Source organism: Notolepis coatsorum, assembly GCF_963971535.1.
Source record: "Notolepis coatsorum genome assembly, chromosome: 20".
Lineage (NCBI taxonomy): Eukaryota > Metazoa > Chordata > Actinopteri > Aulopiformes > Paralepididae > Notolepis > Notolepis coatsorum.
In genome coordinates, this window is record NC_140184.1 from 62,158,697 (window position 1) to 62,172,348 (window position 13,652).

Genomic DNA, 13,652 nt, shown 5'->3' on the forward strand with positions numbered 1-13,652 from the left:
TTTCCCAAAGGGAAATTCTTGACTTGATACTGGTAATAACAATTCCATAATAATAATAATAATAATAATAATAATAATAATAATAATAATAATAATAATAATAATAATAATAATAATAATAATAATAATAATAGTAGTAGTACAAGTATACATACCAATACTACTACTGCTACTACTACTACTAATAATAATAATAATAATAATAATAATAATAATAATAATAATAATAATAATAATAATAATAATAATAATAATAATAATAATAATAATAATAATAATAATAATAATAATAGTACAAGTAGACATACCAATACTACTACTGCTACTACTACTAATAATATTAATAATAATTTGGTAATACAATTTATTTGGTTATATTTTAGGCTGATGACCTTGTAATAACGTTTTTACTAACTGTTTACAAACTACATATCCCAGGAGCACTTGACAATCCCCTTTTCTGCCAGTGTGTGTGTGCGTGTGTGTGTGCGTGAGTGTGCATGCATGTGTGTGTGTTGTCTGTCTACCCCCGAGTTTGCTGACGTCACCGTTGGAACTGCCCTGTCACGCGCTGTTAGTAAAAGTTGGGACAGAAGCTCCAGTCAGAGAGAGAGAGGCAATTTCGCGGACAACCTTGCGCGCGTGTTATTGACATCCAACATCGATAGACAAGCAACCGGTTCCATGTTCGCTCGGTCGAGGCAACGTAGAGCGCTCAACGACTTTCCCTGAAGTTTAAAGCAACAAAAAAATAAAATAAAATAAAACCAAACCGGAGAGGAACGAACGATATTTTGAATTGGTCAAGGAAGGGAAAGATAATACTCCACGTTTTCGCTAGAAGTTTATGAGCTAAGGGGGAAAGTTGAAGTTTTTGGCGTTCCAGTTGGTAAATGTTGTGACATTTTGGGAGAGCACTGCTCTATAGTCTATAGCCGTCGACGTCCGAGTGGCGGGTTTATAAACACGAGCTGTCAAACCCGATGACTACCGCAAACTGCACCGGTAACGAGGAGCTGGACTTCAGACTGATCTTCGGAGAGGACGTCCAGCAGCAGCTCGGCGGCCCCGCAGGTCAGTGTGTTCCCCTGGTGCCGCAGCCGGACACGGTCCGTACTGACAGTCAACTCAGAGGACATTATGGTGTAACTTGTAGAAGTAGCTAGTTAGCCGCCCCGTCTGCCAGCCACCGGCTCCGAGACATGATGATGAGACACGAACACAGTCAGTGACCGAATCAGCCGTTTGAGAGAAACGTATAGAAACATTACAATAGTTATTGGTCCATTCTGTTGCGCTGGCGCCGAGACAAGACAGCAGGCGACAAGCAGCTGTCATTAGCTCGGTATGCTAACATACTGTACCACTCACTGGTGGTGGAGTGCCTCCCAAAGTCTTGTTAAAATGGGTAAAACTCTTCTGCATTCTTGCAACAGATAGTTATAATAACACTGTGCATTTCTCTCATCTCTCTTCATTCATTTCTCTCACTCTCTCTCTCTCTCTCTCTCTCTCTCTCTCTCTCTCTCTCTCTCTCTCTCTCTCTCTCTCTCTCTCTCTCTCTCTCTCTCTCTCTCTCTGTAGGTGGTAGGGGGGGGGGGGGGGCGTTAGTGGCAACACGTTTTATTATGTTTGGGCAAGGGAACAACATTGTGTCAACATCACACATTGCAACAAAATAGCAACACATCACAACGTTGTTAACGTTACAACATGCAACATTATTACTTTGGTATTTGCATGACTTGGGGTAGCTGTTGCTAATGCATACTGTAGGGATTTTATTATTACACATTGATACCTCACTCGGTGTAAACAACACCTATTATGTAATTTAGCAAGATTAAAGCAGTTTTATTTATATATATATATATATATATTTTTTTAATATATTTTAAACTAACGTTAATATAGTCCATTTTGCCTAGGTGGCAAGTCAAGATAGACTAACCAATCGCTGTATTTTATAAAAATGAAAAGTGAGGTAGTGGGATGGAAGGAAGATGGCAATGCTGTCCTGTAGACATGGTTCTTATCAAGGTTCTTCTCACCTGTAAGTGAGATGGTCCTTATCAAGGTTCCTTGGCGAAGGTATACCGTCAGAAACACACCATACAGCTTATCACCTGGCTCAGCTGTTTTATAGACTAATGCACTCTCCAGATTGGACTCAATTTGACTATCAGGCTGACCAAACGTTCTTGCAACATTTTACATCTAGGTATGTGGCTTGATACATTCATCCTGAGTTAACACTTACATTATGTGTGAAAAGTAGAAGATGACAACTGCCATGAATTACTATGTTTTCAATAGCTTGGTAATAACGGAGTGGATTCAAAGAACTTGCAAATTATGCCTAAATAGTATTGATACATTTTTTTATTTACATTTTTAATTCCGAGAAATGGTGAGCATATAGCATAAGATAAGTGATTATAGGATGCCTGGTCTTATAAGTCAACATAATAATGTATAACCTAGTAATAGAACAGGAATAGAGAGTAAGCAGGCAGCTAATACCATCCCCAGGCTTCATAATTTTTTACAGGAAAACTAAGAATAGAATAGAATTGAATATAAATCCTTTATTAATCCAGAGAGAAATTCGGCACTATAGGTCGCTCACATTGAACAACAATAAACATTTAGGTAGTCAATAGGACTAACATGTAGAAGTTAACCTATAGCTCCATTTTGTACCTTAATGTTATGAGTATGTCTATCATACAGGGAAACTTTGTTATGGAACTTTTGCTACTTAAACAAGCATCTCAATTAACTTTGACAACTAAGTCCATTATTATTAGACCAATCGTAAAAGTAAACAAAGGAATACATAAGATAAGATCATATTTGATAAGATGTTCCTTTATTAATCCTCTTGGGGGAAATTCAGGGATCATAGCAGCACGGGGGAGGGGGTAGGAGGGGTACTACAGGCAGGTTAATAGAAATGACAATACAAATATATGAGAATAATAATATAAAAATAAAAGGTGAAGAACAAGATAAAAAGGAATACACAAAAATAAAGACATATGTATACTCTATCGATAATAATAACAAGACAATATGTGTATGTACAGCCACCCTCATATGATATACAGATTCTATCCTAAGTCAATACATGTGCAAATATATAGGCCTATAGCTAACTAAGTCGACTCTGTACAACGTGCAATACTCCATACTGTGTCTTTGTCAAGTAAAAACACTGGTTTTCCTTACTGTGGGTTATGTGTAATTGTTTCCGATGTTTGAAATCTCAGTGTATATGTTACTATTTAGGCTATCATAGGCCTATAAGTTGTCCTTTTATTTTCTGCCATCAGGCCTATAACCTGAACCCACTGAACAACCCAGCTGTGTGCTTTTCATAAAGCTCTGGCAAATGTAATGAACCCAAGAACACTTGGCTTGCACTAACTATCTTCAATCCATTTTTCCCCTAGATAAAAAAAAAAGAAAGAATAAAAAACAGGGACAGGGCAGGGGGGGGGGGGGGGTGAGGGGGAAACAACGTGCCGCTTGGAACAAGCGCTGGAATAAAAGCGCCACTGTATGCAAGTGGTTTCAATCGGCTCTCGGAACTTGTATGACTTGGCCCAAGTGGAGAGCGTAGCCTGTCCATGTTAATAACTGCAGTTTAACGCAGGATCACACATAGCCAGGGGAATAGTGAGTTGCACGCTCTCCTTCTCGACAGGCCAGGCTCAAGTTGGGGCATGTCGGTGTAACAACCTGGAGCGCCTCCTCTGTAGATGTATCTGTCAGCACACACCCTTCCCAACCACCCCCCTTCGGTCTTTTACAGTTGTACTACAGTTACCTAGATAGAACCGGGCCATGGCAGTTGGGATATCTCTAAAGTCCAGCATGGCAGCTTTTTTGAGCCACAACAGTTTGAATCCACGTAAGCAGGTGTTGAAATGAGCTTTTTCATATCGACTGAGAAAAACAACTTTTCAGATGGTACAAAGCAGGTTCTCTTGTGGTATGAGTAGTGCATATGGGACATGTAGACCTATACTACTCTTTGTTCACATTGGGAACAACATTGTTGGACCACTTTCGTTCTCTGAGTATAGTCACAGTCGCAGATTATGAGAATACCAGTAGTTACCTATGGTGGGACTAGAGTCTCTCTCGCCAGTCTCTCCCTACAGTAAACACATTCTCTGATTCATCCTCTCAGTGGCCAATAGTGAAAACAGACGATATAGGTGTGGAGCCTCTTTAAGGTCTCGTCACACCGTTCTCCCTGAGTTCAGACGTAGTAGTTCTATAGAAGGTCTCTAGCTCTTCATGTGTGTTTGTATTGTGTACCTCAAGGGCTCTTAAGCTTTTTCAACTGAGGACCCGCATGGGAAAAGGCTAATCCATGATCAAACCTAAACAAATATGAAAATATACCAACAATATAAAATAAATAAATAAATAGGAATGGAGATATGTTTTCATTCTCTTGTTGATGAGCTTGACCGATCTCTTGATACATGGACTAATGGCAGACAACAGATAGATATAAATACACTTACTGTATATTCAGATTCATGATGGGCTTATAAAGTTCCAAATAGCATATTTTTCATCTACAAATCAAACTCAGATGAATAAAAATCAGAATGTATGTGAATAACCCTAATTAATAATGATTAAAAAATAATCTGTTCTATTGGGACCCACCAGAGACATGCCCATTTTGCGTCCTCGATCCACGGGTTAAGAAACACTGGTGTAGGTGATTAAGTGCCCACCTCCCACCCCCAGAACCTACATACACATGCACACACACTTTCAAGTTAAACTCAATGCTTAGTATGTGTACACACAGGCACAGACTCTCTCTAACACACAGTCTATCGCTTTCGATCTCATTCTCTCTCACTCTCTACCATGAGTGATTTGTTGTTGTTCAGGAAACTGCCTTGCCTTTGAAGTGAGGCATTCCACTGTTCCATTCAGAGGCATCAGGCTAACTGAAGGGTTTCCCCCTGCCAATGTACAATACCGGCTTGAATGGAAGAATAAATCCCTTTATGAATTCACTCTCGACCGCTAGATTAAGTGGCATACCATTTACTCACCTTTCATGCACAAATGTATGTGTAGTAGACCAAAGACCGGCCTAAGTTGAACCAAGACTGAATTGATGGAAGAAATGTAAATACAGTAGTGTTTTAATACTGTAGCGTCTGCTGGCATATCTGCACCAAAAGTGGCGACGTTTCACCTCATGTATTTGAAAGTTAAGTCAGGCTATTCTGCAAAAGGACTACTATAGACAGAAGTTGGTTCTGGTCATAAAGTACATCCTGACTGACTCCCCCTGGAATTTCTAGGAGGAGGTGAAATAGCCCTACTGTATGTTTCACTTGTGTGTTTACCATAATTGGCCTGAATATATGACCAGAATTTTGGCAACTTGTAACAGTCCTACTAACACATTGAATAAAACAAGGTAGGTACTGTATATATTTACATATTTTAAATGAAATTGTCCTGTTTTACACAATAGAATAGAATACAATAGAAATACTTTAATCATCCAGAGGGAAATTTGGCACTACAAATCGCTCACAGTAAACATTTAGGTAGACAAACAAATCACGAATAAGAATAACAAAAGATTGCCTAAGAATAAAGAATAAAATAAGCCTAAGAATAATAATAATAAGATAAATTAAAGTACGGTCCGGGATTCACATTTCCTATGTAATGTATGTACATTCTAATATAAATATACAGTACAAATATACAGAGATCTACATTAAGTGTACTGTAAGTGTAATATTGACAATGTTGTTTTGAAAGTAAAAGTAGATGGTAACTGTCACTCTGTGCTCAGTGATGCAGTGAGTGAGGCACAGTGATGCATTGTAAAGTCTGATGGCTGTCGGAATGAAGATGAAAATGCACAAAAAAGTATTAATTTGAGTTATTTAAATAAAATATATTTTTTATTAAACTGTAGCCATACTGGTAGGCCTATTTCTAACATAATTTAAATGGGACATGCATTATAAATGGCCTTTTCCAGTATTTAGCATTGATTTATAGCAATAGGGGTTAGTATCAATGGGTCTGTGTTTCTAATTACCATATTGACTCATAGAATAGAATAGAATAGAAATACTTTTATTATCCCGTGGGAAATTTGACACTGCAAATCTCTCAACATTTAAACATTTAGACAGGACAGGTCACGAATTAGAATAATAACACAAATCATCAATCAAGTTGCCTAGGATAAGAGTAGAGTAAAATAGAATAAAAATGGAATAAAATATACAGTAAATAAATACAGTAAAAATATACTGAGCATGGGGGAAGGGGGGGGGGGTACAGGTAGTAAAAACAACACAAGCAGTGTAAACAAATTGGTCAATATAATTAACTATCTAACTAACTGAAATATATATTCACAGTATTCACAGTGTCACATAAGGTGCAGTATGCACAAGGTAGTGTTATTGTCCTCCTTGGGTTCCTATTAGTCCTAGGTCAATGACTGGCAGCAGTCGCTGCCCCCTGTTGTGGAGCCTGGAGGCCGCTAGTCGCGGCCTCCTGCCACTATGGAGCTGCCGCTCTGTGCTCAGTGATGCAGTGAGGCACAGTGATGCATTATATAGTCTGATGGCTGTTGGAATGAAGGACTTCCTGTGCCGTTCAGTGCTGCATTTGGGTAGTGTGAGCCTAGCACTGAACATGCTCCTCCTGTCAGCCAAGTCTGTGTATAGTGGGTGGGAGGGGTTTTCCCTGATGGCCTGGAGCTTAGCAAGGCTCCTCCTCTCCGCCACCCTCGCTAGAGAGTCCAGCTCCACCCTAACCACGCTACTGGCCTTCCTGACCAGCTTATCCAGCCTGGTTGTGTCCCCTGCTCTCAGTCCGCTGCCCCAGCAGGTCACAGCGTACAAGAAGGCGCCCGCCACCACCGACTCATAGAACATCCTCAACATCCTTGTACAGACATTGAAGGATCTCAGCCTTCTGAGGAAGTAGAGTCGGCTCTGGCCCTTCTTGTACAGTGCCTCTGCGTGTTTTGACCGTTCAGTTTGTTGTTGATGTGCACACCGAGATATTTGTACACCTCAACCATGTCCACATCAACTCCCCTGATGGAAACGGGGGTCACAGGTGCACTCCTCCTCCTCCCCAGCTCCACAACCAGTTCCTTGGTCTTCGCCACATTTTTGTCTCGAGTTTTTGTCTTGCCACATTTTTGTCTCATCAGTCTTGTCTCTCGAGTTCACGAGATCTTCCCTCACCTAAGCCGTTCTGATTTGACGGTATTCCTGACGTGAATAGGGTACTGATCTGCAGTAACGGCCCCTCTATGGTTGTAGTGCATAGTGTAACCCGACACTTCCTCAAACAGGTTTTGACAGGCAGAGAAAGAGCGAGAGGGAGAGAGAGAGAGAGAGGGAGGGAGAGAGAGAGGGACTGGCGGGAGTTGCGGGACCGTGCAGAAGTGTGTGTAAATGTGTGTGCGCCATCTCTCTCCCTCGTCGGACACACACACACACACACAAACTTGACTGCGTGAGTGCGTGTGTGTCGGGGACGTAGGCATAGTGTAACCCGACACTTCCTCAAACGGGTTTTGACAGGCAGAGAATGAGCGAGGAGAGAGGGAGAGAGAGAGATATCTCTCTCCCTCGTCGGACACACACACACACACACACAAACTTGACTGCGTGTGTGTCGGGGACGCATCTCTCCTCTCTCTCCCCCACCCCGCCTACCTCACGCTGTGTGGGTGACTGTCACTGAAAGTGCTTACGGGCGGAGCCCATCCAATAACAGCCTGAAATCCTGAGGCTGGAAAATGATGCTTTTGAGTACTCCATTAGAAATATAAAACAATGATTTTTTTGTTGAAAAAAACCTTACAGATGTTTTCAATAGACTCACAGGAATTGTGTAAAGTTGCCCAAATAGTGCAAGGAATAGCAATGCATGTCCCCTTTAAATTAAGGATGGGCAAAACAAATTGCTATTTGATAGTCACTAGGAACTATTAAATTACTAATCGAAGCTCGGACCATGCTAATGTTATTTCCGGGAACAAAAGCATTCATTCTGAAAGTTGCATCACTGATGCTTGAAATGCGTGAGCTAAGTGAAACAAAATGTAAAACGTACAAAACGTTTCTTCATCTTTCTTTTCTGTTGTTGAATGTACGGTATTGTAGCGAGCCTCTCCCAGACTGTTATGCTACCTGGCTAGTTAGCTGTACCCTGCATGTTGTTCAGTGGTGTAACAGGTAATAGGGTTCCCCTCTTAATACACTACAATACACTGCTGGTAAAAACAAGGACATTTTTTTTAAGACAAAACGATAGTTGCATACATTATTTGATTTCTTATAATTGAATGACTATTCAAGAATTTGAAAATCGATGCCCATCCAATCCATACTTTAGATCTCAAAGTGAAAATAGACTCTTCCTCGGTCCTGACCTTGGTTAACTTGGCCTTACTTGCAACCCTCTGAAACCAACTGATTAGCCATTGGATAATTAGGCTATTCAGAGAATAAAGGCAAAATATCTATGCTGCTGCATTCTCCCCTAAATCTTTTATACACAGCAAAAAGAAAAAAAAATAACATATTAAGAAGCAATTCCAAAGTTGGCTAATGTACTGAGTAGAAACTGCTAACAATCATTAGCTTAGCATGTTCAATGAATTTGAAATTAATCAAGTAAATGTTATTTATTCAATGCGTTCTGGCCATGAATCAAGTAAATATTCATTCAATGAGTTCTGGCCATGAATCAACTAAATGTTATTCATTCAATGTGTGGCCCAAAGAACGAAGTACACAATCTGTCACCATAGCGACACCAGTCATTGCAACGCAGTCCATGTCACCCCTGTGACATTGTTACAACGTTTTGGAGGTGCGCTCAGACCTTGGCGTGCCAGACCCAGGCCACAATGGTTCAATATCACCATTGATGCCATGTAGACCACACAGATTGCTAGAAGTATCCATAGGAATCAATGACCCATAAAACACATTTAACATAGCTCTTTGGTGATGTGATGATGGCGCTCATATCTTGCCATTGAATGCATCAGCAACGCAGACTGTTAGGAAATACAGTTCCTAACTACTGGGTAACATTACCATTTACATTTTATATTTTGTCATTTAGCTGATGCTTTTATCCAAAGCGACTTACAAGTTCTGTACGACAAGTCAGCAGGAAGGCAGAAAGCTTTCAGCTGAGTAACAATGATCAAACAGTGCTGAAACTTGGGTGCTGCAGTATTGAGTGCATAGACATAAGACATATTAGTATAGTAGGAGGGGTGCATGGTAGTATAGGACAGGGGTTCCCAAAGTGGGGGTCGCGCGCCGCCGCGGGGGGGTCGCCAGATGATAATCTTTTTTTTTACACTTCGATTATTTTTTTAATGTTCGAAGCTCATGCCATCTAACGAAGCTTCGAAGCTTCGAAGCTTCGAAGTATTTAAGACACTCTTTCCCCCCCCCAAATTAATCTTGATATCTGTCTATCCCATTCCCTGAATTGTTTTTGTGGTATTAATATAGGTAAAGACTGAAATAGGTATAATAACCTTGGTAATATGTTCATCTTAATGATTTCGATCCTTGAGCTGAAATCTAGGGGCATTACTGTCCATCTTTCTAGGTCTCTCTTGATTTTCTGATTAATCTGTGTATAGTTTGCCTCGTATAACCCCTCCACCCCTCTTGTAATGTTCACCCCTAAGTACTTGATCCTGTCCATGTCCCATTTAATTTGTATTTTTCTTTGATCTCTATCGTTGGAGTGTAGTTCAGTGCTAAAGTCTGTGTCTTTGTCACGTTGAGTCTATACCCTGAGTAATATCCATATTTTGTCAGTAAATCCATCAGTGTCGGAAAGCTTGTGTCTGGTTGTCTCATATATACTATCACGTCGTCTGCGAACAGTCCCAATTTATGTTCTGTTCCCCTTATCTCCACCCCCGTTTCTTTTTTTTATCTACTTTTTTTCCCCATTTTTCTATTTTTCGAACCCAGCATCTCCTGCGTTGGTGGCGAGCGCCTTGCCCACTGCGCCACCTAGCCGCCTTTATCTCCACCCCTTTGATGTCTTTGGTCTGTCTAATTAATTGAGCCAGTGGTTCGATGAATACATCGAAGAGCGTCGGCGAAAGACAACAACCCTGTCTGGTAGCTCTCTCTAGTTTAATCCTATCCGTCAGACTACCATTCACCTTAATCCGGTCCGTCAGACTGCCATTTACCTTAATCCTTGCCGTCGGTTCTCTATATAATGCCCTAATTGTTTTCATAGCGTTTTTGTCTAATCCAAATTTCTCCAATACTTTATATAGAAATATCCAGCTTACACTGTCGAATGCTTTTTCTGCATCTAGGCTAACTAATACTGCACTTCCTCCTTCCTTTTGTATCTCCTCTACTATCTGCACCGTCTTCCTTATGTTATCCTGTTATTCACATCTTCCTTTAATGAATCCGGTCTGGTCTTCGTCTATAACTATAATATCTGTCATAAATGTCTAAAATCTTTTGGATATTATTGATGTATACATCTTGTAATCTACATTAAGTATGGACACTGGTCTGAAACTGCTACATAGTTCTCTATCTTTCCCTTCTTTTGGAATTGTAGTAATTATGGCTTCTTTCCATGAAGGTGGCATTGTGCCTTCTTTCATCGTGTGTCTGAATGCTGCAGCCTGCTTCTAATATGGGGCTCAGTTCTTGTCTAAACGTTTTGTAGAATTCAGAGGGGAATCCGTCGCTACCCGGTGACTTACTGTTCTTTGCTTTACTGATCGCATTCCCCACTTCCTGTTCTGTAATCTCTGCGTTTAATATTTCGTTCTGTTCCTTCCCTATCTAATTTAAAAAAAAAAAGTCTCTATCTCATCTTCTCCTGCCGCTATCGGTTGTGTGTATAGTTTCTTATAGTATTCTTCAAATGTCTTCTCTATTTCAGCTGGTTCTCTTAGTATTTTGTTTGTGTTCGTGTCCCTTATTGTGTGTATTGTGTTCAGTTTTTGTTGTGTCCTGATTCGTCTAGCTAAAAGTCTGGTCGCTCTCGGTCCTCCTTCATAGTATGTCTGTTTCATGTACCTAGCTTTCTTCTCTATTTCTGTCAGCAGTTCTTTGTTTATCTTTCCTCTAACTTCCTTTACCTCTCTAAGTGTCTTTTGGTTCTTTGAGCTTTGGTGTTCTTTCTCTAATTCTTTCAGTTTCTTTATCAAGTTCTGGTATGTCTCTATTCTGGCCTTCTTGAGTAATGCCGTCTTTCCTATACATTTTCCACGTATTACTACCTTTAGTGGATCCCATAAAATGTTTGGGTCTACCTCTCCATTATCATTTTCTTCTCTGTATCTAATTATGTCTCCTTTTACTTCGTTAACCAAACCTTTGTTATTTAATAGTCCTACGTTCAGTCTCCAAACTGTATTTCTCCGCCTACTTTTAAGATTCACTGTGAGATATATTGCGCTATGGTCTGATATGTCCGTTACCCCTATCCTGCAGTCTTCTACCCTGTATCTGTCCCCTGTTGTCATGAGAAAATAGTCTATCCTTGAATATGTTGTGTGTGGATGTGAATAATGTGTTATGTGTGTATTCTCTGTCTAGTGTGTGCATTTCTCTCCATATATCCATGATTCCTAATTCTGCCATTTGTATATTCATATATTTGCTAATGTTTGTCCTCCATTTCTTTGTGCTTGTCGTGTCTATGTCATAGTTCAGTACTACATTAAAATCACCTGTACAGATTAGGACCCCTTCCCCTTCCATCGCTATGATATCAAAGATTGTTTCAAATAGATATTTCTCACTTTCTGGTGGAGCATACACATTCACTAGTGTTACCATTTGACCTTCCATTTTCCCCTTGACCATTACATACCTCCCCTCTTTATCCCTTATTTCCCTGATCATTTCAAACTTCACTGTGTTCTTAATTAGTATAGCTACTCCTCTTCTAAGGTTCTGTTTAAAAGAACTATAAAACAAATTCTCATACCCGAATCTCTTCAGCTTTTCATGTTCTTGTGATATTAGATGTGTTTCTTGTAAGAAGATAACCTGCGCCTCTTCTTCCTTAAGTTTCGTCATCACCTGGGGCGGCTAGGTGGTGTAGTGGGCAAGGCGCTCGCCACCAATGCAGGAGGCGCTGGGTTAAGGCCCTCCCATACTCGAGCAGACTGTACACAGAGCAACTCCGCGGAGGTCCGCGCGGACTCAAAGGGAGTCAAAGCAGACCCACAGCAGAGTGCAAAGTGCGAAGCTCCTATTTTCTGACGCGCGGACGTCCGCTGAGTCTGCTCTGTGTACAGTCTGCTCGACTATGGGAGGGCCTTTAGAGCCCAGCTCTCCGCATTGCTATCAGCTTGGCTGGTCGTTCATACTAATACAATTGGCAGTATTAGGGGGTGGGAAGCTGATGAGTGGGGATCGGACGCTGTGGACAGCGACTCCTACAGGTCGGTTGGTGCGCCTGCGCAGCAGAATCAGGAAGCGACGGGGGCGGCGTGTCCCTCCCACGCAGACCCCCGACGCTGAGAGATCGCGCTGTGCAGGTGAAAAGATGCGACGGCTGCTTCGTCCACATTGCAGCGGCTTGTGGGAGGCATGGCCTAACAGCGTTCGAGACAGGGGAGGGTAGAATTGGATGATACGAAATTGGGATGGGAGAAAAATAGAAAATGGGAGAAAAAGTAGATAAAAAAAAAGTTTCGTCATCACCTTACTCCTTTTGATCTATTCATACCAGACTATTCAGACTATTCATACCATTACCATTAACATTCAACGACATCATTTTGATACCCTTAACTTGTGTCATATTTCTTTTCCAAATGTTCTCCCGTTCTACCCATGTCACATAAAATAATATTTGTGGTTGTAGCCTCTGCTATCCCTGTCTGATTTACATACATATAACCATAATAAACATTAACATCAACATTAACACTTGGTACTTCCATGGTAGTAGAGGGTCTCAGTCGTATCCCTCTTTCCCCCGCTGGCGGGTGGGGAGTAGTGGCTCTCCTAGTGAGAGGGCTCCCCTAGTGGCTAAAATATGCGCACTATACATGTCCAACTTGTTCTGTGTGCGACCTCCGAGCTCCCGGTCAAAAGCTCTGCATTAGTCACTTTCATGCTCCCGTCTATTTGTATTATGTGTCACGTGTAATCCTGTGGCTCTTTCATGTCCGTCTCAATATATCTCTTGAATCTCCATGTCCTTTTTTATAACTTTTGGTATAATTATCTTGTATGTAATTTACCATCTTCTCATTGCATAAGTCATTCTCATGTTTACATTTACTTGTATTGTGTGTGTCACATGTATACCAGTCTAATGTGTATTGTACTTATCCTTCCTTGGATCACCGTGTCCCCTCTCGTCTCCTCTCTGCTCCCCTTCCCCGTGTCTTTTCGTCGTTCTTCTCAGTTGATCCGCTTTGAATCGGTTCAGATCTCCTTCACCTTCCCGTCCTCCTCTCCTCGTCCTCGTCCCTCGACCCTGGTCCATCTTCTCGCCTTCTCCAACCTCTGCATCAGCGTCGGTCTCTCTTCTTCTCCTCCCGGCACCTTCCCATAGCCTGAAGTCTTATAGTCATACAGTCC

At 41.1% G+C, this 13,652-nt stretch overlaps 1 protein-coding gene across 1 annotated transcript in view; it reads left to right on the forward strand.

The window, feature by feature from the left end:
- The first annotated feature begins 632 nt into the window (after nucleotides 1-632).
- nfatc3a (nuclear factor of activated T cells 3a) overlaps nucleotides 633-13,652 on the forward strand; it is a 264,899-nt gene continuing 251,879 nt past the window's right edge. The window contains 1 exon segment of the mRNA XM_084337256.1: nucleotides 633-1,074. Coding sequence (XP_084193382.1) covers nucleotides 984-1,074 — 91 coding nt within the window. The 5' untranslated portion in view covers nucleotides 633-983.